Raw genomic sequence first — 25,998 nt, forward strand, 5'->3', positions numbered from 1 at the left:
GCCGCCTTCCTTCGTTGTGTCACTGTATTTATTTTATTTAGTCTGCGCCCGCCTCCTCTGGCTCGGCGCTCGGCAGTGAATGCCCTCTGCCTGCATGTGAAGCTGCCAGCACACGGCCGCCTGGTGATGCATGCGAGGCCGGAGCCAGGGCCGTGCCCCGCTGCTTGTAAAAGGCCTCCGGTTGCGCCCCCCCCAGCCGTGGGTGCCACAGCCGAGGGTGCAGGCGCCGGGCTGGGGGCTCCCTGGCATTGTTTCCACCCCGCGCTCGGCCGGCGGAGCCCTGTGTTACTTCGGCCCGTTCCAGAACGCGCTCCCCGCGGCCCCCGCAGCCCCACTGTGACGCCGCAGGGCCCGCTCCCTGCAGGAGCCCCCTCCCTCCCGCGGGCCGCCGCTCCCGGCCGCAGGAGGCGAGAGTGGACCGGGGAAAAGGGGCCGGGAGCCCGGGATTTCAGGCATGGAGGCGTCCGCCGTCGGGGGAGCGCCGAGTCTCCCCGCGGATCACAAGCCAGGGACGAGGGGTGGATCCGAAACGGGGGCAGGCCCGGGAGAGGGCCGAAGCTGGGCTCCTGGTCATACATGTGTGGAAGCGCGTGTTTAACTGATTGTGCTTTAAAACGTGGATAATCGGAAGGTAGGAAACACAAAAGTCAGCTCGGAGCAGAGAGCCGAGTGTGCCTCGCAGAGCCCTGTCTGCTCGCGACCAATCAGAGGCTGGCTCCTCCCTGTATATATTCACGGGGCTCGGGCCGAGAGGGACATTTCTGTTCTGTGACAGCGCCCGCGCCGAGACTTGCATTGCAATGGCCGAAACCGCTCCAGCCGCCGCGGCGCCTCCCGCTGAGGTCGCCCCCAAGAAGAAGCAGCAGAAGAAGACAGCGGGGGCCTCCAAGGCCAAGAAGCCTTCCGGCCCCAGCGTGGCCGATCTGATCTTGAAGGTGGTGACCGCCTCTGCCGAGAGGAAGGGAGTCTCCCTGTCGGCCATGAAGAAGGGGCTGATCGCCGAGGGCTACGATGTGGACAAGAACAAGAGCCGGGTCAAGGCCTCCGTCAAGAGCCTGGTCAGCAAAGGCGCCCTGGCCCAGCTGAAGGGCACCGGGGCCTCCGGATCCTTCAAGGTGAACAAGAAGCAGCTGGAGGGCAAGAAGGCGGCCAAGAAGGCGGCCGCCAAGACCAAGAAACCAGCGGCCAAGAAAGCTGCCCCTGCTGCCAAGAAGCCCAAAAAGGCTCCCGCGGGGGTCAAGAAGAGCCCGAAGAAGGTCAAGAAGCCAGCGGCAGCAAAGAGCCCCAAGAAGCCCAAGGCTGCCCCCGCCAAGAAGGCTGCCAAGAGCCCAGCGAAAGCCAAGGCGGCGAAGCCCAAAGTGGCCAAGAAAAGCCCTGCCAAGGTAGTCAAACCCAAGGCAGCCAAGCCCAAAGCAGCCAAGCCCAAGAAGGCAGCGCCCAAGAAGAAGTAAGGGCTTGCACCGAGACACTGCAAACACAACGGCTCTTTTAAGAGCCATCCACCCGGTCTAGAAGAGAGCTTGTTCACCCCCACCCTTTCACCCCGCGTGCACACTTCTCAATAATAATAAACGGCACAGTAAATCCCTAGCGCACCTTTACACACGCGAGTGCCGTGTGTGATCTTGGTCATATGAACGGCTCTTTTGGTGCTGCGTGGATTGGAATCTTTATAACAAAGAAAGAAGGGGGTCTGGGAGTTATTAGACCTCAGTTTATAATAAATGTGAGATAACGTGTGCCTTGGTGCTTTCACTGTATCCGGGCAGACTCGAAGTGGTGTCTGCATAAAGCAGACGATTGTGAACGTGAAATCGAGCGCAGTCAACGGCGGCGTGTTCCAGGGTGACCAAGGGCGGTACACTTAAAACATCCTGGTCTCCTCGCCCAGTTGATCGGGGGCGAGTGGTTCGTGTGACTACAAATGAGTGGATGGACACGGAGACAAAGGTTGACCGAAGCGCGGGCTTCGGCTCCAACGTACATCGTCCAATCGGAGGGTGTCTTTTTCTCCACAGCTCATTGGAGAGGCAGGCTACAGCCTCCGGTTGAGTAGCCAATCGTTGCACACCGCGGGCTGTTTTCAAACCTGGGGCGGTCGCTTCAGCCAACCAGAGCAGCCCTCCGTCTTCGAGTGCATAAATAGGGCTCTTGCCTGCTCGAACTCCATTCTTCCTCGCTCGTCGTTGAGAGAGACCGCTCCCGCCATGGCCCGCACCAAGCAGACAGCCCGCAAGTCCACCGGCGGCAAAGCGCCTCGCAAGCAGCTGGCCACCAAGGCTGCCCGCAAGAGCGCCCCTGCCACCGGTGGAGTCAAGAAGCCTCACCGCTACCGACCCGGCACTGTGGCTCTCCGCGAGATCCGCCGCTACCAGAAGTCCACCGAGCTCCTCATCCGCAAGCTGCCCTTCCAGCGCTTGGTGAGGGAGATCGCCCAGGACTTCAAGACCGACCTGCGCTTCCAGAGCTCCGCCGTCATGGCCCTGCAAGAGGCCAGCGAGGCCTACCTGGTCGGGCTCTTCGAGGACACCAACCTGTGCGCCATCCACGCCAAGAGGGTGACCATCATGCCCAAGGACATCCAGCTGGCCCGTCGCATCCGAGGCGAGAGGGCCTAAGGAGACACCGACCCGAACAACCACCACAACGGCTCTTTTAAGGGCCACCACCCTGTCACCTACGAGCTTCTCTTATCTGCCATGTTCTACAGGTGTGGGTGGGTGGGCTGGCTGAGAGTACCCCGAGTACTGGGTAACTTATACCGGCACTGGGAAACTTATACCGGCACTGGGAAACTTATACCGGCACTGGGAAATCCGAGCACTCGGTGTGCACAGCCACCTCTTCAATTAATAAAGCGCTTTGTTTGGGTAGAGGGTCGTGCTGGGATCCGCTGGTCACAAGCCAGCGCTGTGGGGCATCTGTACATCGGGTTTATGTGTCCCGATTTCGGGAGCCTTTGCCCTGGGGCGGATGTTAGCCGTTGCCCCTGGTCTTAAAGTACAAACACAACGTGACACCCGCACACACTAAAACTGGTCGCAGGAAACAATAAGCCCGGGGGCAGCCGTGCGAGTTCCGCGTGGGCTTTATTTAACGTCATCGTTACATTACAGTGCTTGTGTGACACTTGGTCCCAAAGAGGGCTCATTCATATAAACATGCTTATTAAAACGGGTTGCCTGCTCCATCGTCCCTCGGTCTGCAGCAAGCCCCGTGAGAGCGGGTCTTGTGCGCTCAACATTACCGTTTAAAACACTTCTTTCTCCGGTCATAAATGAAGCACATTAGCTCTTAGGGGAGGACGTGAGTGGCCCTTAAAAGAGCCGTTGTGTTAGTTGGGGATGCGCCTCGAAGCCTTACTTGGCGCTGGTGTACTTGGTGACGGCCTTGGTGCCCTCGGACACGGCGTGCTTGGCCAGCTCTCCGGGCAGCAGCAGACGCACTGCGGTCTGGATCTCCCGGGAGGTGATGGTGCGCCGCGAGTTGTAGTGGGCCAGGCGGGAAGCCTCCCCGGCGATGCGCTCGAAGATGTCGTTCACGAAGGAGTTCATGATGCCCATGGCCTTGGAGGAGATGCCGGTGTCCGGGTGCACCTGCTTCATCACTTTGTAAATGTAGATAGCATAGCTTTCCTTCCTGCTCCTCTTGCGCTTCTTCCCGTCCTTCTTGGGCGGCTTGGAGAGCGCTTTCTTGGAGCCCTTCTTGGGAGCCGGCGCGGACTTGGCTGGTTCAGGCATGGTCGACAATCTGCACCGCTTCCTGTGGAGCCGAGAGAAATAAGGCAGGCGAGCCCGGCACTTGTATTTATAGGCTGGCCGTGTAAAGTAGCTGCTTCTCTGCTCTCCCGTCTCATTGGCAGGCTCAGGCAGGGCCCCCACTTCCCTTTGTAATGCGGTACTGGAACTTTGATTGGTGAAAAGGAAGCCCTCCTCCCTCCAATGAGAAGAACTATCAGAGCCTAGCTGTCAACCAATCAGAAGCGCCCGAAGTCTTTATATCGCCGGAGTCCCGCAGAACAGCAGTACTATTCTTTCTGTTGTGTGAGTGAGCCCCTGCATCGATCGCCATGTCTGGACGCGGAAAGCAAGGAGGAAAGGCCCGCGCTAAGGCCAAGACACGCTCTTCCAGAGCCGGGCTCCAGTTCCCCGTGGGCCGTGTGCACAGGCTGCTCCGCAAGGGAAGCTACGCCGAGAGGGTGGGCGCCGGTGCCCCAGTCTATCTGGCTGCAGTCCTGGAGTACCTGACCGCTGAGATCCTGGAGCTGGCCGGCAACGCGGCCCGGGACAACAAAAAGACCCGCATCATCCCCAGACACCTCCAGCTGGCCATCCGCAACGACGAGGAGCTGAACAAGCTGCTGGGCCGAGTCACCATCGCCCAGGGAGGAGTCCTGCCCAACATCCAGGCCGTGCTGCTGCCCAAGAAAACCGAGAGCCACAAGGCAGGGGGCAAAGCAAGCAAGTAAAGGCCCGCAGACCACCGTGGAAACGCACCCTAAACACAAAGGCTCTTTTCAGGGCCAACCACAGACTCCATCAAAGAGCGTATCCGTGGCCAAGGTGTTACTCTGGCGGCTTCATAGTTGCGGCAGCGCCCGCACCGTCGCTACATAGGAGGGCATGCACAAGCCCTCGGACGTACACGTAGATCTTGGCCCCCGTCCCAAAACCTAGCTTGAGGCCCACAATAATAATGTTTTTGTAAAAAAAAAAAAAATGTACATTTTAATAGGGGCAGTTTACAGACTTGCCACAACCGGGCGTGACATGTGGACAGTGTTACGGGGTGGCGGGCGGCCGCACACAGCTGGGTGCTGCCGGCGAGGCCGTTAACCTGTTTGCCCCATTAACACTTTTCAGAGCCTTCTGTTCATGGTGGGAGCGGGCACCGAGCGCCAGGGTTAGGCGGGCCGCGGTGACGAGTGGGGGCCCGGGAAGGGAGGCGCGTGTGTGTGTGCTTGACTGTGATCTATGCCCCGGCGGCAGCTGCAGAGCCCACGACAAAGAGGCGGCTGGGAGCGCGCTCTTTTTCAAACGGCAACGGCCGCTCCAGCCCCCGCTCCCTGCAGAGGGCGGTCCGGGGCGGGCTCCCTCGCCATCCTTTGAGTCACGTGGGCCGCTTGCAGCGCCCTAGCTGGTCCGGCACAGCTCCTCCATATAAGCAGCCGCCGCTGGCCGCGGCCCTCATTTCTGCTCAGTCACAGCACCGACAGGAGACCATGTCTGGACGCGGTAAAGGAGGGAAGGGGCTCGGCAAAGGCGGCGCCAAGAGGCACCGCAAGGTGCTCCGGGACAACATCCAGGGCATCACCAAGCCAGCCATTCGCCGCCTGGCTCGCCGTGGCGGGGTCAAGCGCATCTCCGGCCTCATCTACGAGGAGACCCGCGGGGTGTTGAAGGTTTTCCTGGAGAACGTGATCCGGGACGCCGTCACCTACACCGAGCACGCCAAGAGGAAGACCGTCACCGCCATGGATGTGGTCTACGCCCTGAAGCGTCAGGGTCGCACCCTCTACGGATTCGGCGGGTAAACACTCGGCTTGCCCACGGAAAAAACAAAACAAAACCCAAAGGCTCTTTTAAGAGCCGACCACGATGTCATGGGAGAGCTGTGTCTATGCGCTAGGGCTGCTTTCTAGGCCCACAGCGGGTCGAGTGAGGGGTGCATCAGGGGAAATTCTCCGCAGCCACCCTGCCATGCAAGGCACTGTCCCGGGGCCAGGGTGCCTTCCTGGAGCCCCGGCATGGGGGTCCAGGGGCGCGTTCATCCCAGTCCAGCCCATGGGGCCGCTATCCTGAAGCCCTGTACTGGGCACCTAAGGCGGGTATAGCCCGGCCCAGGGGCCCGCCATCCTGGAGCCCTGAACTGGGGACCTAAGGCGGGTATAGGCCGGCCCAGGGGCCCGCCATCCTAGAGCCCTGTACTGGGGACCCAAGGCGAGTTTGGCCCGGCCCAGGGCCGGTCATTTCTCCCTCGACTATTAAGCCCCCACGTAGTGGGGGCTTACAGAACACGGACGAGGGACAAAGGTTAGAGTTAGCCGCGCCGGGAGCGCGGCCGGCCATCTGGTCGCCGAGTTGCGCGACCAGATGGCCCTCGGAGCTGAGCGACCAGATGGCCGGGCGGCGGATGGGCGGCGCTAACTCTAACTTTTGTCTCCCGCTCGGGCGCTGTAAGCCCCCACTCCGTGGGGGCTTAATAGTCAGTAAAATAGAGTTCCCATGCAGGGCCATGGGGTGTGGGATCCTCATTTTTTTTGTGATCGATCGTGACCGATTTCGGGACCCTCTGGGCCTCTAAGCACCTGTTTTAGTACTTTTTTTTTATTTATTTATTTATTCTTTTGTTGGCATTTTGGTTCAAGGGGACCATGGCACTACTTCTACCCAGGGCAATGGAGCTCCGCTTCGGGTAACATTTCAGGTTTTCCCCCTTAGCTGGAGATGGGCCCCAATAAAAAAAAAAAATCGCAATAATAATATAATACATATATTTTTATTTTTTTATTTTTTTTTCGCCCAAAAATGAAATAATGTCCTTCACAGTATCTGGTCCATTTTATTAGCCTCCAGTCACCCCTTTAACAATGTTTAATACAAAAATAAAAAAAAAGTACTAACATTTTAGGTCCAAGGGGACGAAGTCACTTTTTCTACACAGGGCTATGGAGCTTCGATTGGGGTAATATTTCAGGATTTAACCCTCGGCTGGAGGTGGGAAAAAAAACTTCACTCAAAAGGTACACAAAGCCCTTTACATTATCAGATCCAAGACTTCAGTGTCTCGGGCCCATTTCTAGCCTCCAGGCGCTTGATTTATTCTTTTTATGACATTTTGAAAATTACAGGTTTAAGGGGACACAGTATCTCCTTCTACCCAGGGCTATGGAGCTCCGCGCAGGGTGAGATTTCAGGGTTCACCCCTGGCTGCAGGTGTGAAGATAAAACACTTCACATAATCAGGAAAGTGTATTTAGCTGCTTTACAGTATCAGAACAAGGCCTGCAAGGTCTTGGGTTTGTTTCCAGCCTCCAGGCACCAGTTGTACTGATCCTTGTGACACTTGGAGGTGTTATGCTTCAAGGGGATGAAGTCGCACCTTCTACCCAGGGTCATGGAGCTCCGCACAGGGTGAGATTTCAGGCTTCAACCCTGGCTGGAGGTGTGAAAATAAAACACTTCACATACTCAGGAAAGTGTATTTAACTCCTTTACAGTATCAGAATAAGGCCTGCAAGGCCTTGGGTGTGTTTCCAGCATCCAGGCACCAGTTTTACTGATGCTTGTGACATTTGCAGGTGTTAGGCTTCAAGGGGATGAAGTCGCACCTTCTACCCAGGGTCATGGAGCTCCGCGCAGGGTGAGATTTCAGGGTTCACCCCAGGCTTGAGGTGTGAAAAATATACACTTCACATACTCAGGAAAGTGTATTTAGCTGCTTTACAATATCAGAATAAGGCCTGCAAGGCCTTGGGCCTACTTCCAGCCTCCTGGCACCAGTTTTACTGATACTTGTGACATTTGTAGGTGTTAGGCTTCAAGGGGATGAAGTCGCACCTTCTACCCAGGGTTATGGAGCTCCGCGCAGGGTGAGATTTCAGGGTTCACCCCTGGATGGAAGTGTGAAAATAAAACACTTCACTTACTCAGGAAAGTGTATTTAACTCATTTACAGTATCAGAACAAGGCCTGCAAGGCCTTGGGTTTGTTTCCAGCCTCCAGGCACCAGTTGTACTGATACTTGTGACACTTGGAGGTGTTATGCTTCAAGGGGATAAAGTTGCACCTTCTACCCAAGGGTATGGAGCTCCGCGCAGGGTGAGATATCAGGGTTCACCCCTGGCTGGAGGTGTGAAAATAAAACACTTCACATACTCAGGAAAGTGTATTTAACTCCTTTACAGTATCAGAATAAGGCCTGCAAGGCCTTGGGTGTGTTTCCAGCATCCAGGCACCAGTTTTACTGATGCTTGTGACATTTGCAGGTGTTAGGCTTCAAGGGGATGAAGTCGCACCTTCTACCCAGGGTCATGGAGCTCCGCGCAGGGTGAGATTTCAGGGTTCACCCCAGGCTTGAGGTGTGAAAAATATACACTTCACATACTCAGGAAAGTGTATTTAGCTGCTTTACAATATCAGAATAAGGCCTGCAAGGCCTTGGGCCTACTTCCAGCCTCCTGGCACCAGTTTTACTGATACTTGTGACATTTGTAGGTGTTAGGCTTCAAGGGGATGAAGTCGCACCTTCTACCCAGGGTTATGGAGCTCCGCGCAGGGTGAGATTTCAGGGTTCACCCCTGGATGGAAGTGTGAAAATAAAACACTTCACATACTCAGGAAAGTGTATTTAGCTGCTTTACAGTATCAGAATAAGGCCTGCAAGGCCTTGGGCCTACTTCCAGCCTCCTGGCACCAGATTTACTGATACTTGTGACATTTGCAGGTGTTAGGCTTCAAGGGGATGAAGCCGCACCTTCTACCCAGGGTTATGGAGCTCCGCGCAGGGTGAGATTTCAGGCTTCACCCCTGGCTGGAGGTGTGAAAATAAAACACTTCACATACTCAGGAAAGCGTATTTAGCTGCTTTACAGTATCAGAATAAGGCCTGCAAGGCCTTGGGCCTACTTCCAGCCTCCTGGCACCAGTTTTACTGATACTTGTGACATTTGTAGTTGTTAGGCTTCAAGGGGATGAAGTCGCACCTTCTACCCAGGGTCATGGAGCTCCGCGCTGGGTGAGATTTCAGGCTTCACCCCTGGCTGGAGGTGTGAAAATAAAACACTTCACATACTCAGGAAAGTGTATTTAGCTCCTTTACAGTATCAGAATAAGGCCTGCAAGGCCTTGGGCCTACTTCCAGCCTCCTGGCACCAGTTTTACTGATACTTGTGACATTTGCAGGTGTTAGGCTTCAAGGGGATGAAGTCGCACCTTCTACCCAGGGTCATGGAGCTTCGCGCAGGGTGAGACTTCAGGGTTCACCCCTGGATGGAAGTGTGAAAATAAAACACTTCACTTACTCAGGAAAGTGTATTTAACTCATTTACAGTATCAGAACAAGGCCTGCAAGGCCTTGGGTTTGTTTCCAGCCTCCAGGCACCAGTTGTACTGATACTTGTGACACTTGGAGGTGTTATGCTTCAAGGGGATGAAGTCGCACCTTCTACCCAGGGTCATGGAGCTTCGCGCAGGGTAAGATTTCAGGGTTCACCCCTGGCTGGAGGTGTGAAAATAAAACACTTCACATACTCAGGAAAGTGTATTTAACTGCTTTACAGTATCACAATAAGGCCTGCAAGGCCTTGGGTGTGTTTCCAGCCTCCAGGCACCAGTTTTACTGATACTTGTGACATTTGCAGGTGTTAGGCTTCAAGGGGATGAAGACGCACCTTCTACCCAGGGTTATGGAGCTCCGCGCAGGGTGAGATTTCAGAGTTCACCCCTGGATGGAAGTGTGAAAATAAAACACTTCACATACTCAGGAAAGCGTATTTAGCTGCTTTACAGTATCAGAATAAGGCCTGCAAGGCCTTGGGCCTACTTCCAGCCTCCTGGCACCAGATTTACTGATACTTGTGACATTTGCAGGTGTTAGGCTTCAAGGGGATGAAGCCGCACCTTCTACCCAGGGTTATGGAGCTCCGCGCAGGGTGAGATTTCAGGCTTCACCCCTGGCTGGAGGTGTGAAAATAAAACACTTCACATACTCAGGAAAGCGTATTTAGCTGCTTTACAGTATCAGAATAAGGCCTGCAAGGCCTTGGGCCTACTTCCAGCCTCCTGGCACCAGTTTTACTGATACTTGTGACATTTGTAGGTGTTAGGCTTCAAGGGGGTGAAGTCGCACCTTCTACCCAGGGTCATGGAGCTCCGCGCAGGGTGAGATTTCAGGCTTCACCCCTGGCTGGAGGTGTGAAAATAAAACACTTCACACACTCAGGAAAGTGTATTTAGCTCCTTTACAGTATCAGAATAAGGCCTGCAAGGCCTTGGGCCTACTTCCAGCCTCCTGGCACCAGTTTTACTGATACTTGTGACATTTGCAGGTGTTAGGCTTCAAGGGGATGAAGTCGCACCTTCTACCCAGGGTCATGGAGCTTCGCGCAGGGTGAGATTTCAGGGTTCACCCCTGGATGGAAGTGTGAAAATAAAACACTTCACTTACTCAGGAAAGTGTATTTAACTCATTTACAGTATCAGAACAAGGCCTGCAAGGCCTTGGGTTTGTTTCCAGCCTCCAGGCACCAGTTGTACTGATACTTGTGACACTTGGAGGTGTTATGCTTCAAGGGGATGAAGTCGCACCTTCTACCCAGGGTCATGGAGCTTCACGCAGGGTAAGATTTCAGGGTTCACCCCTGGCTGGAGGTGTGAAAATAAAACACTTCACATACTCAGGAAAGTGTATTTAACTGCTTTACAGTATCACAATAAGGCCTGCAAGGCCTTGGGTGTGTTTCCAGCCTCCAGGCACCAGTTTTACTGATACTTGTGACATTTGCAGGTGTTAGGCTTCAAGGGGATGAAGTCGCACCTTCTACCCAGGGTTATGGAGCTCCGCGCAGGGTGAGATTTCAGGGTTCACCCCTGGATGGAAGTGTGAAAATAAAACACTTCACTTACTCAGGAAAGTGTATTTAACTCCTTTACAGTATCAGAACAAGGCCTGCAAGGCCTTGGGTTTGTTTCCAGCCTCCAGGCACCAGTTGTACTGATACTTGTGACACTTGGAGGTGTTATGCTTCAAGGGGATGAAGTCGCACCTTCTACCCAGGGTCATGGAGCTCCGCGCAGGGTAAGATTTCAGGGTTCACCCCTGGCTGGAGGTGTGAAAACAAATCACTTCACATACTCAGGAAAGTGTATTTCACTCCTTTACAGTATCAGAATAGGGCCTGCAATGCCTTGGGTGTGTTTCCAGCCTCCAGACACCAGTTTTACTGATACTGGTGACATTTGCAGGTGTTAGGCTTCAAGGGGATGAAGTCGCACCTTCTACCCAGGGTCATGGAGCTCCGCGCAGGGTTAGATTTCAGGGTTCACCCCTGGCTCAAGGTGTGAAAACAAAACACTTCACATACTCGGGAAAGTGTATTTAACTCCTTTTCAGTATCAGGATAAGGCCTGCAAGGCCTTGGGTGTGTTTCCAGCACCCAGGCACCAGTTTTACTGATGCTTGTGACGTTTGCAGGTGTTAGGCTTCAAGGGGATGAAGTCGCACCTTCTACCCAGGGTTATGGAGCTCCGCTCAGGGTGAGAATTCAGGGTTCACCCCTGGCTGGTGGTGTGAAAACAAAACACTTCACATACTCATTAAAGTGTATTTAACTCCTTTACAGTATCAGAATAGGACCTGCAATGCCTTGGGTGTGTTTCCAGCCTCCAGACTCCAGTTTTACTGATACTGGTGACATTTGCAGGTGTTAGGCTTCAAGGGGATGAAGTCGCAACTTCTACCCAGGGTTATGGAGCTCCGCGCAGGGTGAGATATCAGGGTTCACCCCTGGATGGAAGTGTGAAAATAAAACACTTCACTTACTCAGGAAAGTGTATTTAACTCATTTACAGTATCAGAACAAGGCCTGCAAGGCCTTGGGTTTGTTTCCAGCCTCCAGGCACCAGTTGTACTGATACTTGTGACACTTGGAGGTGTTATGCTTCAAGGGGATGAAGTCGCACCTTCTACCCAGGGTCATGGAGCTTCGCGCAGGGTAAGATTTCAGGGTTCACCCCTGGCTGGAGGTGTGAAAATAAAACACTTCACATACTCAGGAAAGTGTATTTAACTGCTTTACAGTATCACAATAAGGCCTGCAAGGCCTTGGGTGTGTTTCCAGCCTCCAGGCACCAGTTTTACTGATACTTGTGACATTTGCAGGTGTTAGGCTTCAAGGGGATGAAGTCGCACCTTCTACCCAGGGTTATGGAGCTCCGCGCAGGGTGAGATTTCAGGCTTCACCCCTGGCTGGAGGTGTGAAAATAAAACACTTCACATACTCAGGAAAGCGTATTTAGCTGCTTTACAGTATCAGAATAAGGCCTGCAAGGCCTTGGGCCTACTTCCAGCCTCCTGGCACCAGTTTTACTGATACTTGTGACATTTGTAGGTGTTAGGCTTCAAGGGGATGAAGCCGCACCTTCTACCCAGGGTTATGGAGCTCCGCGCAGGGTGAGATTTCAGGCTTCACCCCTGGCTGGAGGTGTGAAAATAAAACACTTCACATACTCAGGAAAGCGTATTTAGCTGCTTTACAGTATCAGAATAAGGCCTGCAAGGCCTTGGGCCTACTTCCAGCCTCCTGGCACCAGTTTTACTGATACTTGTGACATTTGTAGGTGTTAGGCTTCAAGGGGGTGAAGTCGCACCTTCTACCCAGGGTCATGGAGCTCCGCGCAGGGTGAGATTTCAGGCTTCACCCCTGGCTGGAGGTGTGAAAATAAAACACTTCACACACTCAGGAAAGTGTATTTAGCTCCTTTACAGTATCAGAATAAGGCCTGCAAGGCCTTGGGCCTACTTCCAGCCTCCTGGCACCAGTTTTACTGATACTTGTGACATTTGCAGGTGTTAGGCTTCAAGGGGATGAAGTCGCACCTTCTACCCAGGGTCATGGAGCTTCGCGCAGGGTGAGATTTCAGGGTTCACCCCTGGATGGAAGTGTGAAAATAAAACACTTCACTTACTCAGGAAAGTGTATTTAACTCATTTACAGTATCAGAACAAGGCCTGCAAGGCCTTGGGTTTGTTTCCAGCCTCCAGGCACCAGTTGTACTGATACTTGTGACACTTGGAGGTGTTATGCTTCAAGGGGATGAAGTCGCACCTTCTACCCAGGGTCATGGAGCTTCGCGCAGGGTAAGATTTCAGGGTTCACCCCTGGCTGGAGGTGTGAAAATAAAACACTTCACATACTCAGGAAAGTGTATTTAACTGCTTTACAGTATCACAATAAGGCCTGCAAGGCCTTGGGTGTGTTTCCAGCCTCCAGGCACCAGTTTTACTGATACTTGTGACATTTGCAGGTGTTAGGCTTCAAGGGGATGAAGTCGCACCTTCTACCCAGGGTTATGGAGCTCCGCGCAGGGTGAGATTTCAGGCTTCACCCCTGGCTGGAGGTGTGAAAATAAAACACTTCACATACTCAGGAAAGCGTATTTAGCTGCTTTACAGTATCAGAATAAGGCCTGCAAGGCCTTGGGTGTGTTTCCAGCATCCAGGCACCAGTTTTACTGATGCTTGTGACATTTGCAGGTGTTAGGCTTCAAGGGGATGAAGTCGCACCTTCTACCCAGGGTTATGGAGCTCTGCGCAGGGTGAGAATTCAGGGTTCACCCCTGGCTGTTTGTGTGTAAACAAAACACTTCACATACTCAGTAAAGAGTATCTATCTCCTTCACAGTAACTGAACAAGGCCTGCAAGGCCTTGGGCCTAATTCCAGCCTCCAGACACCAGTTTTAATGATCCTTGTGACATTTGCAGGTGTTAGGCTTCAAGGGGAGGAAGTCGCACCTTCTACCCAGGGTCATGGAGCTCCGCGCAGGGTTAGATTTCAGGGTTCACCCCTGGCTCAAGGTGTGAAAACAAAACACTTCACATTCTCAGTAAAGTGTATTTAACTCCTTTACAGTATCAGAATAGGACCTGCAATGCCTTGGGTGTGTTTCCAGCCTCCAGACACCAGTTTTACTGATACTGGTGACATTTGCAGGTGTTAGGCTTCAAGGGGATGAAGTCGCAACTTCTACCCAGCGTTATGGAGCTCCGCGCAGGGTGAGAATTCAGGGTTCACCCCTGGCTGTTGGTGTGAAAACAAAACACTTTACATACTCAGTAAAGTGTATTTAACTCCTTCACAGTATCATAACAAGGCCTTGGGCCTAGTTCCAGCCTCCTAGCACCAATTTACTGATACTTGTGACATTTGCAGGTGTTAGGCTTCAAGGGGATGAAGTTGCACCTTCTACCCAAGGTTATGGAGCTCCGCGCAGGGTGAGAATTCAGGGTTCACCCCTGGCTGTTGGTGTGAAAACAAAACACTTTACATACTCAGTAAAGTGTATTTAACTCCTTCACAGTATCAGAACAAGGCCTGCCAGGCCTTGGGCCTAATTCCAGCCTCCTGGCACCAATTTACTGATACTTGTGACATTTGCAGGTGTTAGGCTTCAAGGGGATAAAGTTGCACCTTCTACCCAAGGGTATGGAGCTCCGCGCAGGGTGAGATATCAGGGTTCACCCCTGGCTGGAGGTGTGAAAATAAAACACTTCACATACTCAGGAAAGTGTATTTAACTCCTTTACAGTATCAGAATAAGGCCTGCAAGGCCTTGGGTGTGTTTCCAGCATCCAGGCACCAGTTTTACTGATGCTTGTGACATTTGCAGGTGTTAGGCTTCAAGGGGATGAAGTCGCACCTTCTACCCAGGGTCATGGAGCTCCGCGCAGGGTGAGATTTCAGGGTTCACCCCAGGCTTGAGGTGTGAAAAATATACACTTCACATACTCAGGAAAGTGTATTTAGCTGCTTTACAATATCAGAATAAGGCCTGCAAGGCCTTGGGCCTACTTCCAGCCTCCTGGCACCAGTTTTACTGATACTTGTGACATTTGTAGGTGTTAGGCTTCAAGGGGATGAAGTCGCACCTTCTACCCAGGGTTATGGAGCTCCGCGCAGGGTGAGATTTCAGGGTTCACCCCTGGATGGAAGTGTGAAAATAAAACACTTCACATACTCAGGAAAGTGTATTTAGCTGCTTTACAGTATCAGAATAAGGCCTGCAAGGCCTTGGGCCTACTTCCAGCCTCCTGGCACCAGATTTACTGATACTTGTGACATTTGCAGGTGTTAGGCTTCAAGGGGATGAAGCCGCACCTTCTACCCAGGGTTATGGAGCTCCGCGCAGGGTGAGATTTCAGGCTTCACCCCTGGCTGGAGGTGTGAAAATAAAACACTTCACATACTCAGGAAAGCGTATTTAGCTGCTTTACAGTATCAGAATAAGGCCTGCAAGGCCTTGGGCCTACTTCCAGCCTCCTGGCACCAGTTTTACTGATACTTGTGACATTTGTAGTTGTTAGGCTTCAAGGGGATGAAGTCGCACCTTCTACCCAGGGTCATGGAGCTCCGCGCAGGGTGAGATTTCAGGCTTCACCCCTGGCAGGAGGTGTGAAAATAAAACACTTCACATACTCAGGAAAGTGTATTTAGCTCCTTTACAGTATCAGAATAAGGCCTGCAAGGCCTTGGGCCTACTTCCAGCCTCCTGGCACCAGTTTTACTGATACTTGTGACATTTGCAGGTGTTAGGCTTCAAGGGGATGAAGTCGCACCTTCTACCCAGGGTCATGGAGCTTCGCGCAGGGTGAGATTTCAGGGTTCACCCCTGGATGGAAGTGTGAAAATAAAACACTTCACTTACTCAGGAAAGTGTATTTAACTCATTTACAGTATCAGAACAAGGCCTGCAAGGCCTTGGGTTTGTTTCCAGCCTCCAGGCACCAGTTGTACTGATACTTGTGACACTTGGAGGTGTTATGCTTCAAGGGGATGAAGTCGCACCTTCTACCCAGGGTCATGGAGCTTCGCGCAGGGTAAGATTTCAGGGTTCACCCCTGGCTGGAGGTGTGAAAATAAAACACTTCACATACTCAGGAAAGTGTATTTAACTGCTTTACAGTATCACAATAAGGCCTGCAAGGCCTTGGGTGTGTTTCCAGCCTCCAGGCACCAGTTTTACTGATACTTGTGACATTTGCAGGTGTTAGGCTTCAAGGGGATGAAGTCGCACCTTCTACCCAGGGTTATGGAGCTCCGCGCAGGGTGAGATTTCAGGGTTCACCCCTGGATGGAAGTGTGAAAATAAAACACTTCACTTACTCAGGAAAGTGTATTTAACTCCTTTACAGTATCAGAACAAGGCCTGCAATGCCTTGGGTGTGTTTCCAGCCTCCAGACACCAGTTTTACTGATACTGGTGACATTTGCAGGTGTTAGGCTTCAAGGGGAAGAAGTCGCACCTTCTACCCAGGGTCATGGAGCTCCGCGCAGGGTTAGATTTCAGGGTTCACCCCTGGCTCAAGGTGTGAAAACAAAACACTTCACATACTCAGGAAAGTGTATTTAACTCCTTTACAGTATCAGGATAAGGCCTGCAAGGCCTTGGGTGTGTTTCCAGCACCCAGGCACCAGTTTTACTGATGCTTGTGACGTTTGCAGGTGTTAGGCTTCAAGGGGATGAAGTCGCACCTTCTACCCAGGGTTATGGAGCTCCGCTCAGGGTGAGAATTCAGGGTTCACCCCTGGCTGGTGGTGTGAAAACAAAACACTTCACATACTCATTAAAGTGTATTTAACTCCTTTACAGTATCAGAATAGGACCTGCAATGCCTTGGGTGTGTTTCCAGCCTCCAGACTCCAGTTTTACTGATACTGGTGACATTTGCAGGTGTTAGGCTTCAAGGGGATGAAGTCGCAACTTCTACCCAGGGTTATGGAGCTCCGCGCAGGGTGAGATATCAGGGTTCACCCCTGGATGGAAGTGTGAAAATAAAACACTTCACTTACTCAGGAAAGTGTATTTAACTCATTTACAGTATCAGAACAAGGCCTGCAAGGCCTTGGGTTTGTTTCCAGCCTCCAGGCACCAGTTGTACTGATACTTGTGACACTTGGAGGTGTTATGCTTCAAGGGGATGAAGTCGCACCTTCTACCCAGGGTCATGGAGCTTCGCGCAGGGTAAGATTTCAGGGTTCACCCCTGGCTGGAGGTGTGAAAATAAAACACTTCACATACTCAGGAAAGCGTATTTAACTGCTTTACAGTATCACAATAAGGCCTGCAAGGCCTTGGGTGTGTTTCCAGCCTCCAGGCACCAGTTTTACTGATACTTGTGACATTTGCAGGTGTTATGCTTCAAGGGGATGAAGTCGCACCTTCTACCCAGGGTTATGGAGCTCCGCGCAGGGTGAGATTTCAGGCTTCACCCCTGGCTGGAGGTGTGAAAATAAAACACTTCACATACTCAGGAAAGCGTATTTAGCTGCTTTACAGTATCAGAATAAGGCCTGCAAGGCCTTGGGCCTACTTCCAGCCTCCTGGCACCAGTTTTACTGATACTTGTGACATTTGTAGGTGTTAGGCTTCAAGGGGATGAAGCCGCACCTTCTACCCAGGGTTATGGAGCTCCGCGCAGGGTGAGATTTCAGGCTTCACCCCTGGCTGGAGGTGTGAAAATAAAACACTTCACATACTCAGGAAAGCGTATTTAGCTGCTTTACAGTATCAGAATAAGGCCTGCAAGGCCTTGGGCCTACTTCCAGCCTCCTGGCACCAGTTTTACTGATACTTGTGACATTTGTAGGTGTTAGGCTTCAAGGGGGTGAAGTCGCACCTTCTACCCAGGGTCATGGAGCTCCGCGCAGGGTGAGATTTCAGGCTTCACCCCTGGCTGGAGGTGTGAAAATAAAACACTTCACACACTCAGGAAAGTGTATTTAGCTCCTTTACAGTATCAGAATAAGGCCTGCAAGGCCTTGGGCCTACTTCCAGCCTCCTGGCACCAGTTTTACTGATACTTGTGACATTTGCAGGTGTTAGGCTTCAAGGGGATGAAGTCGCACCTTCTACCCAGGGTCATGGAGCTTCGCGCAGGGTGAGATTTCAGGGTTCACCCCTGGATGGAAGTGTGAAAATAAAACACTTCACTTACTCAGGAAAGTGTATTTAACTCATTTACAGTATCAGAACAAGGCCTGCAAGGCCTTGGGTTTGTTTCCAGCCTCCAGGCACCAGTTGTACTGATACTTGTGACACTTGGAGGTGTTATGCTTCAAGGGGATGAAGTCGCACCTTCTACCCAGGGTCATGGAGCTTCACGCAGGGTAAGATTTCAGGGTTCACCCCTGGCTGGAGGTGTGAAAATAAAACACTTCACATACTCAGGAAAGTGTATTTAACTGCTTTACAGTATCACAATAAGGCCTGCAAGGCCTTGGGTGTGTTTCCAGCCTCCAGGCACCAGTTTTACTGATACTTGTGACATTTGCAGGTGTTAGGCTTCAAGGGGATGAAGTCGCACCTTCTACCCAGGGTTATGGAGCTCCGCGCAGGGTGAGATTTCAGGGTTCACCCCTGGATGGAAGTGTGAAAATAAAACACTTCACTTACTCAGGAAAGTGTATTTAACTCCTTTACAGTATCAGAACAAGGCCTGCAAGGCCTTGGGTTTGTTTCCAGCCTCCAGGCACCAGTTGTACTGATACTTGTGACACTTGGAGGTGTTATGCTTCAAGGGGATGAAGTCGCACCTTCTACCCAGGGTCATGGAGCTCCGCGCAGGGTAAGATTTCAGGGTTCACCCCTGGCTGGAGGTGTGAAAACAAATCACTTCACATACTCAGGAAAGTGTATTTCACTCCTTTACAGTATCAGAATAGGGCCTGCAATGCCTTGGGTGTGTTTCCAGCCTCCAGACACCAGTTTTACTGATACTGGTGACATTTGCAGGTGTTAGGCTTCAAGGGGATGAAGTCGCACCTTCTACCCAGGGTCATGGAGCTCCGCGCAGGGTTAGATTTCAGGGTTCACCCCTGGCTCAAGGTGTGAAAACAAAACACTTCACATACTCGGGAAAGTGTATTTAACTCCTTTACAGTATCAGGATAAGGCCTGCAAGGCCTTGGGTGTGTTTCCAGCACCCAGGCACCAGTTTTACTGATGCTTGTGACGTTTGCAGGTGTTAGGCTTCAAGGGGATGAAGTCGCACCTTCTACCCAGGGTTATGGAGCTCCGCTCAGGGTGAGAATTCAGGGTTCACCCCTGGCTGGTGGTGTGAAAACAAAACACTTCACATACTCATTAAAGTGTATTTAACTCCTTTACAGTATCAGAATAGGACCTGCAATGCCTTGGGTGTGTTTCCAGCCTCCAGACTCCAGTTTTACTGATACTGGTGACATTTGCAGGTGTTAGGCTTCAAGGGGATGAAGTCGCAACTTCTACCCAGGGTTATGGAGCTCCGCGCAGGGTGAGATATCAGGGTTCACCCCTGGATGGAAGTGTGAAAATAAAACACTTCACTTACTCAGGAAAGTGTATTTAACTCATTTACAGTATCAGAACAAGGCCTGCAAGGCCTTGGGTTTGTTTCCAGCCTCCAGGCACCAGTTGTACTGATACTTGTGACACTTGGAGGTGTTATGCTTCAAGGGGATGAAGTCGCACCTTCTACCCAGGGTCATGGAGCTTCGCGCAGGGTAAGATTTCAGGGTTCACCCCTGGCTGGAGGTGTGAAAATAAAACACTTCACATACTCAGGAAAGTGTATTTAACTGCTTTACAGTATCACAATAAGGCCTGCAAGGCCTTGGGTGTGTTTCCAGCCTCCAGGCACCAGTTGTACTGATACTTGTGACACTTGGAGGTGTTAGGCTTCAAGGGGATGAAGTCGCACCTTCTACCCAGGGTCATGGAGCTCCGCGCAGGGTGAGATTTCAGGCTTCACCCCTGGCTGGAGGTGTGAAAATAAAACACTTCACATACTCAGGAAAGTGTATTTAGCTGCTTTACAGTATCGGAATAAGGCCTGCAAGGCCTTGGGCCTACTTCCAGCCTCCTGGCACCAGTTTTACTGATACTTGTGACATTTGTAGGTGTTAGGCTTCAAGGGGATGAAGTCGCACCTTCTACCCAGGGTCATGGAGCTCCGCGCAGGGTGAGATTTCAGGCTTCACCCCTGGCTGGAGGTGTGAAAATAAAACACTTCACATACTCAGGAAAGCGTATTTAGCTGCTTTACAGTATCAGAATAAGGCCTGCAAGGCCTTGGGCCTACTTCCAGCCTCCTGGCACCAGTTTTACTGATACTTGTGACATTTGCAGGTGTTAGGCTTCAAGGGGATGAAGTCGCACCTTCTACCCAGGGTCATGGAGCTCCGTGCAGGGTAAGGTTTCAGGCTTCACCCCAGGCTGGAGGTGTGAAAATAAAACACTTCACATACTCAGGAAAGTGTATTTAGCTGCTTTACTGTATCAGAATAAGGCCTGCAAGGCCTTGGGCCTACTTCCAGCCTCCTGGCACCAGATTTACTGATACTTGTGACATTTGTAGGTGTTAGGCTTCAAGGGGATGAAGTCGCACCTTCTACCCAGGGTCATGGAGCTCCGCGCAGGGTGAGATTTCAGGGTTCACCCCAGGCTTGAGGTGTGAAAATAAAACACTTCACATACTCAGGAAAGTGTATTTAGCTCCTTTACAGTATCAGAATAAGGCCTGCAAGGCCTTGGGCCTACATCCAGCCTACTGGCACCAGTTTTACTGATACTTGTGACATTTGCAGGTGTTGGGCTTCAAGGGGATCAAGTCGCACCTTCTACCCAGGGTTATGGAGCTCCGCGCAGGGTGAGATTTCAGGGTTCACCCCATGCTTGAGGTGTGAAAATAAAAGCTTCACATACTCAGGAAAGTATATTTAGCTCCTTTACAGTATCAGAATAAGGCCTGCAAGGCCTTGGGCCTACTTCCAGCCTCCTGGCACCAGTTTTACTGATACTTGTGACATTTGCAGGTGTTAGGCTTCAAGGGGATGAAGTCGCACCTTCTACCCAGGGTCATGGAGCTCCGCGCAGGGTGAGATTTCAGGCTTCACCCCTGGCTGGAGGTGTGAAAATAAAACACTTCACATACTCAGGAAATTGTATTTAGCTGCTTTACAGTATCAGAATAAGGCCTGCAAGGCCTTGGGCCTACTTCCAGCGTCCTGGCACCAGTTTTACTGATACTTGTGACATTTGCAGGTGTTAGGCTTCAAGGGGATGAAGTCGCACCTTCTACCCAGTGTCATGGAGCTCCGCGCAGGGTGAGATTTCTGGCTTCACCCCAGGCTTGAGGTGTGAAAATAAAACACTTCACATCCTCAGGAAAGTGTATTTAACTGCTTTACAGTATCATAATAAGGCCTGCAAGGCCTTGGGTGTGTTTCCAGCCTCCAGGCACCAGTTTTACTGATACTTGTGACATTTGCAGGTGTTAGGCTTCAAGGGGATGAAGTCGCACCTTCTACCCAGGGTCATGGAGCTCCGCGCAGGGTGAGATTTCAGGGTTCACCCCTGGATGGAAGTGTGAAAATAAAACACTTCACATACTCAGGAAAGTGTATTTAACTCCTTTACAGTATCAGAACAAGGCCTGCAAGGCCTTGGGCCTACTTCCAGCCTCCTGGCACCAGTTTTACTGATACTTGTGACATTTGTAGGTGTTAGGCTTCAAGGGGATGAAGTCGCACCTTCTACCCAGGGTCATGGAGCTCCGCGCAGGGTGAGATTTCAGGGTTCACCCCAGGCTTGAGGTGTGAAAAATATACACTTCACATACTCAGGAAAGTGTATTTAGCTGCTTTACAGTATCAGAATAAGGCCTGCAAGGCCTTGGGCCTACTTCCAGCCTCCTGGCACCAGTTTTACTGATACTTGTGACATTTGTAGGTGTTAGGCTTCAAGGGGATGAAGTCGCACCTTCTACCCAGGGTTATGGAGCTCCGCGCAGGGTGAGATTTCAGAGTTCACCCCTGGATGGAAGTGTGAAAATAAAACACTTCACATACTCAGGAAAGCGTATTTAGCTGCTTTACAGTATCAGAATAAGGCCTGCAAGGCCTTGGGCCTACTTCCAGCCTCCTGGCACCAGATTTACTGATACTTGTGACATTTGCAGGTGTTAGGCTTCAAGGGGATGAAGCCGCACCTTCTACCCAGGGTTATGGAGCTCCGCGCAGGGTGAGATTTCAGGCTTCACCCCTGGCTGGAGGTGTGAAAATAAAACACTTCACATACTCAGGAAAGCGTATTTAGCTGCTTTACAGTATCAGAATAAGGCCTGCAAGGCCTTGGGCCTACTTCCAGCCTCCTGGCACCAGTTTTACTGATACTTGTGACATTTGTAGGTGTTAGGCTTCAAGGGGATGAAGTCGCACCTTCTACCCAGGGTCATGGAGCTCCGCGCAGGGTGAGATTTCAGGCTTCACCCCTGGCTGGAGGTGTGAAAATAAAACACTTCACACACTCAGGAAAGTGTATTTAGCTCCTTTACAGTATCAGAATAAGGCCTGCAAGGCCTTGGGCCTACTTCCAGCCTCCTGGCACCAGTTTTACTGATACTTGTGACATTTGCAGGTGTTAGGCTTCAAGGGGATGAAGTCGCACCTTCTACCCAGGGTCATGGAGCTTCGCGCAGGGTGAGATTTCAGGGTTCACCCCTGGATGGAAGTGTGAAAATAAAACACTTCACTTACTCAGGAAAGTGTATTTAACTCATTTACAGTATCAGAACAAGGCCTGCAAGGCCTTGGGTTTGTTTCCAGCCTCCAGGCACCAGTTGTACTGATACTTGTGACACTTGGAGGTGTTATGCTTCAAGGGGATGAAGTCGCACCTTCTACCCAGGGTCATGGAGCTTCACGCAGGGTAAGATTTCAGGGTTCACCCCTGGCTGGAGGTGTGAAAATAAAACACTTCACATACTCAGGAAAGTGTATTTAACTGCTTTACAGTATCACAATAAGGCCTGCAAGGCCTTGGGTGTGTTTCCAGCCTCCAGGCACCAGTTTTACTGATACTTGTGACATTTGCAGGTGTTAGGCTTCAAGGGGATGAAGTCGCACCTTCTACCCAGGGTTATGGAGCTCCGCGCAGGGTGAGATTTCAGGGTTCACCCCTGGATGGAAGTGTGAAAATAAAACACTTCACTTACTCAGGAAAGTGTATTTAACTCCTTTACAGTATCAGAACAAGGCCTGCAAGGCCTTGGGTTTGTTTCCAGCCTCCAGGCACCAGTTGTACTGATACTTGTGACACTTGGAGGTGTTATGCTTCAAGGGGATGAAGTCGCACCTTCTACCCAGGGTCATGGAGCTCCGCGCAGGGTAAGATTTCAGGGTTCACCCCTGGCTGGAGGTGTGAAAACAAATCACTTCACATACTCAGGAAAGTGTATTTCACTCCTTTACAGTATCAGAATAGGGCCTGCAATGCCTTGGGTGTGTTTCCAGCCTCCAGACACCAGTTTTACTGATACTGGTGACATTTGCAGGTGTTAGGCTTCAAGGGGATGAAGTCGCACCTTCTACCCAGGGTCATGGAGCTCCGCGCAGGGTTAGATTTCAGGGTTCACCCCTGGCTCAAGGTGTGAAAACAAAACACTTCACATACTCGGGAAAGTGTATTTAACTCCTTTACAGTATCAGGATAAGGCCTACAAGGCCTTGGGTGTGTTTCCAGCACCCAGGCACCAGTTTTACTGATGCTTGTGACGTTTGCAGGTGTTAGGCTTCAAGGGGATGAAGTCGCACCTTCTACCCAGGGTTATGGAGCTCCGCTCAGGGTGAGAATTCAGGGTTCACCCCTGGCTGGTGGTGTGAAAACAAAACACTTCACATACTCATTAAAGTGTATTTAACTCCTTTACAGTATCAGAATAGGACCTGCAATGCCTTGGGTGTGTTTCCAGCCTCCAGACTCCAGTTTTACTGATACTGGTGACATTTGCAGGTGTTAGGCTTCAAGGGGATGAAGTCGCAACTTCTACCCAGGGTTATGGAGCTCCGCGCAGGGTGAGATATCAGGGTTCACCCCTGGATGGAAGTGTGAAAATAAAACACTTCACTTACTCAGGAAAGTGTATTTAACTCATTTACAGTATCAGAACAAGGCCTGCAAGGCCTTGGGTTTGTTTCCAGCCTCCAGGCACCAGTTGTACTGATACTTGTGACACTTGGAGGTGTTATGCTTCAAGGGGATGAAGTCGCACCTTCTACCCAGGGTCATGGAGCTTCGCGCAGGGTAAGATTTCAGGGTTCACCCCTGGCTGGAGGTGTGAAAATAAAACACTTCACATACTCAGGAAAGTGTATTTAACTGCTTTACAGTATCACAATAAGGCCTGCAAGGCCTTGGGTGTGTTTCCAGCCTCCAGGCACCAGTTTTACTGATACTTGTGACATTTGCAGGTGTTAGGCTTCAAGGGGATGAAGTCGCACCTTCTACCCAGGGTTATGGAGCTCCGCGCAGGGTGAGATTTCAGGGTTCACCCCTGGATGGAAGTGTGAAAATAAAACACTTCACTTACTCAGGAAAGTGTATTTAACTCCTTTACAGTATCAGAACAAGGCCTGCAAGGCCTTGGGTTTGTTTCCAGCCTCCAGGCACCAGTTGTACTGATACTTGTGACACTTGGAGGTGTTATGCTTCAAGGGGATGAAGTCGCACCTTCTACCCAGGGTCATGGAGCTCCGCGCAGGGTGAGATTTCAGGCTTCACCCCTGGCTGGAGGTGTGAAAATAAAACACTTCACATACTCAGGAAAGTGTATTTAGCTGCTTTACAGTATCAGAATAAGGCCTGCAAGGCCTTGGGCCTACTTCCAGCCTCCTGGCACCAGTTTTACTGATACTTGTGACATTTGTAGGTGTTAGGCTTCAAGGGGATGAAGTTGCACCTTCTACCCAGGGTTATGGACCTTCGCGCAGGGTATGATTTCGGGTTTCAACCCTGGCTGGAGATGTGAAATCAAAACACTTCACAGACTCAGTAAAGAGTATTTAAGTCCTTCACAGTAACAGAACAAGGCCTGCAAGGCCTTTGGCCTGATTCCAGCCTCCTGGCACTAATTTACTGATACTTGTGACATTTGCAGGCGTTAGGCTTCAAGGGGACAAAGTCGCACCTTCTACCCGGGCTTATGGAGCTCCGCGCAGGGTGAGATATCAGGGTTCACCCCTGGCTGGAGGTGTGAAAATAAAGCACTTCACATACTCAGGAAAGTGTATTTAACTCCTTTAAAGTATCAGAATAATGCCTGCAAGGCCTTGGGTGTGTTTCCAGCCTCCAGGCACCAGTTTTACTGATAATTGTGACATTTGCCGGTGTTAGGCTTCATGGGGATGAAGTCGCACCTTCTACCCAGGGTTATGGAGCTCCGCGCAGGGTGAGAAGTCAGGGTTCACCCCTGGCTGGAGGTGTGAAAATAAAACACTTCACATACTCAGGAAAGTGTATTTAACTCCTTTACAGTATCAGAATAAGGCCTGCAAGGCCTTGGGTGTGTTTCCAGCATCCAGGCACCAGTTTTACTGATGCTTGTGACCTTTGCAGGTGTTAGGCTTCAAGGGGAGGAAGTCGCACCTTCTACCCAGGGTCATGGAGCTCCGCGCAGGGTTAGATTTCAGGGTTCACCCCTGGCTCAAGGTGTGAAAACAAAACACTTCACATACTCAGAAAAGTGTATTTAACTCCTTTACAGTATCAGGATAAGGCCTGCAAGGCCTTGGGTGTGTTTCCAGCACCCAGGCACCAGTTTTACTGATGCTTGTGACGTTTGCAGGTGTTAGGCTTCAAGGGGATGAAGTCGCACCTTCTACCCAGGGTTATGGAGCTCCGCTCAGGGTGAGAATTCAGGGTTCACCCCTGGCTGGTGGTGTGAAAACAAAACACTTCACATCCTCAGTAAAGTGTATTTAACTCCTTTACAGTATCAGAATAGGACCTGCAATGCCTTGGGTGTGTTTCCAGCCTCCAGACTCCAGTTTTACTGATGCTTGTGACATTTGCAGGTGTTAGGCTTCAAGGGGATGAAGTCGCAACTTCTACGCAGGGTTATGGAGCTCCGCGCAGGGTGAGAATTCAGGGTTCACCCCTGGCTGTTGGTGTGAAAACAAAACACTTTACATACTCAGTAAAGTGTATTTAACTCCTTCACAGTATCAGAACAAGGCCTGCAAGGCCTTGGGCCTACTTCCAGCCTCCTAGCACCAATTTACTGATACTTGTGACATTTGCAGGTGTTAGGCTTCAAGGGGATGAAGTTGCACCTTCTACCCAAGGTTATGGAGCTCCGCGCAGGGTGAGAATTCAGGGTTCACCCCTGGCTGTTGGTGTGAAAACAAAACACTTTACATACTCAGTAAAGTGTATTTAACTCCTTCACAGTATCAGAACAAGGCC

General features: G+C 51.2%; 5 protein-coding genes across 5 annotated transcripts; 4 read left to right on the forward strand and 1 right to left on the reverse strand.

Annotated features, from left to right (window-relative positions):
• The first annotated feature begins 491 nt into the window (after nt 1-491).
• Nucleotides 492-1,498, forward strand: LOC146769221 (histone H1.3-like). Its single transcript, XM_085640516.1, has one exon. The coding sequence runs from the start codon at nt 801-803 to the stop codon at nt 1,449-1,451; it is 651 nt and encodes a 216-aa protein (XP_085496642.1). The 5' UTR covers nt 492-800; the 3' UTR covers nt 1,452-1,498.
• A 709-nt stretch (nt 1,499-2,207) lies between these two features.
• LOC146769222 (histone H3) lies at nt 2,208-2,668 on the forward strand. Its single transcript, XM_085640517.1, has one exon. It carries the CDS (start codon nt 2,208-2,210, stop codon nt 2,616-2,618), a length of 411 nt encoding a protein of 136 aa, XP_085496643.1. The 3' UTR covers nt 2,619-2,668.
• Nucleotides 2,669-3,359: 691 nt separating this feature from the next.
• Nucleotides 3,360-4,048, reverse strand: LOC146769223 (histone H2B 1.2-like). Its single transcript, XM_085640519.1, has one exon. The coding sequence runs from the start codon at nt 3,738-3,740 to the stop codon at nt 3,360-3,362; it is 381 nt and encodes a 126-aa protein (XP_085496645.1). The 5' UTR covers nt 3,741-4,048.
• Nucleotides 4,049-4,069: 21 nt separating this feature from the next.
• LOC146769224 (histone H2A type 2-C-like) lies at nt 4,070-4,468 on the forward strand. The gene has a single exon (XM_085640518.1). The coding sequence runs from the start codon at nt 4,070-4,072 to the stop codon at nt 4,466-4,468; it is 399 nt and encodes a 132-aa protein (XP_085496644.1).
• Nucleotides 4,469-4,924: 456 nt separating this feature from the next.
• LOC146769225 (histone H4) lies at nt 4,925-5,592 on the forward strand. Its single transcript, XM_085640520.1, has one exon. The coding sequence runs from the start codon at nt 5,222-5,224 to the stop codon at nt 5,531-5,533; it is 312 nt and encodes a 103-aa protein (XP_085496646.1). The 5' UTR covers nt 4,925-5,221; the 3' UTR covers nt 5,534-5,592.
• Nucleotides 5,593-25,998: the final 20,406 nt, after the last annotated feature.

Source organism: Triturus cristatus, unplaced genomic scaffold, assembly GCF_964204655.1.
Source record: "Triturus cristatus unplaced genomic scaffold, aTriCri1.1 SCAFFOLD_586, whole genome shotgun sequence".
Lineage (NCBI taxonomy): Eukaryota > Metazoa > Chordata > Amphibia > Caudata > Salamandridae > Triturus > Triturus cristatus.

Coding starts and splice junctions, on each gene's coding strand:
- LOC146769224 (XM_085640518.1), top strand. CDS start 4,070: ATGTCTGGACGCGGAAAGCAAGGAGGAAAGGCCCGCGCTAAGGCCAAG.
- LOC146769222 (XM_085640517.1), top strand. CDS start 2,208: ATGGCCCGCACCAAGCAGACAGCCCGCAAGTCCACCGGCGGCAAAGCG.
- LOC146769223 (XM_085640519.1), bottom strand. CDS start 3,740: ATGCCTGAACCAGCCAAGTCCGCGCCGGCTCCCAAGAAGGGCTCCAAG.
- LOC146769221 (XM_085640516.1), top strand. CDS start 801: ATGGCCGAAACCGCTCCAGCCGCCGCGGCGCCTCCCGCTGAGGTCGCC.
- LOC146769225 (XM_085640520.1), top strand. CDS start 5,222: ATGTCTGGACGCGGTAAAGGAGGGAAGGGGCTCGGCAAAGGCGGCGCC.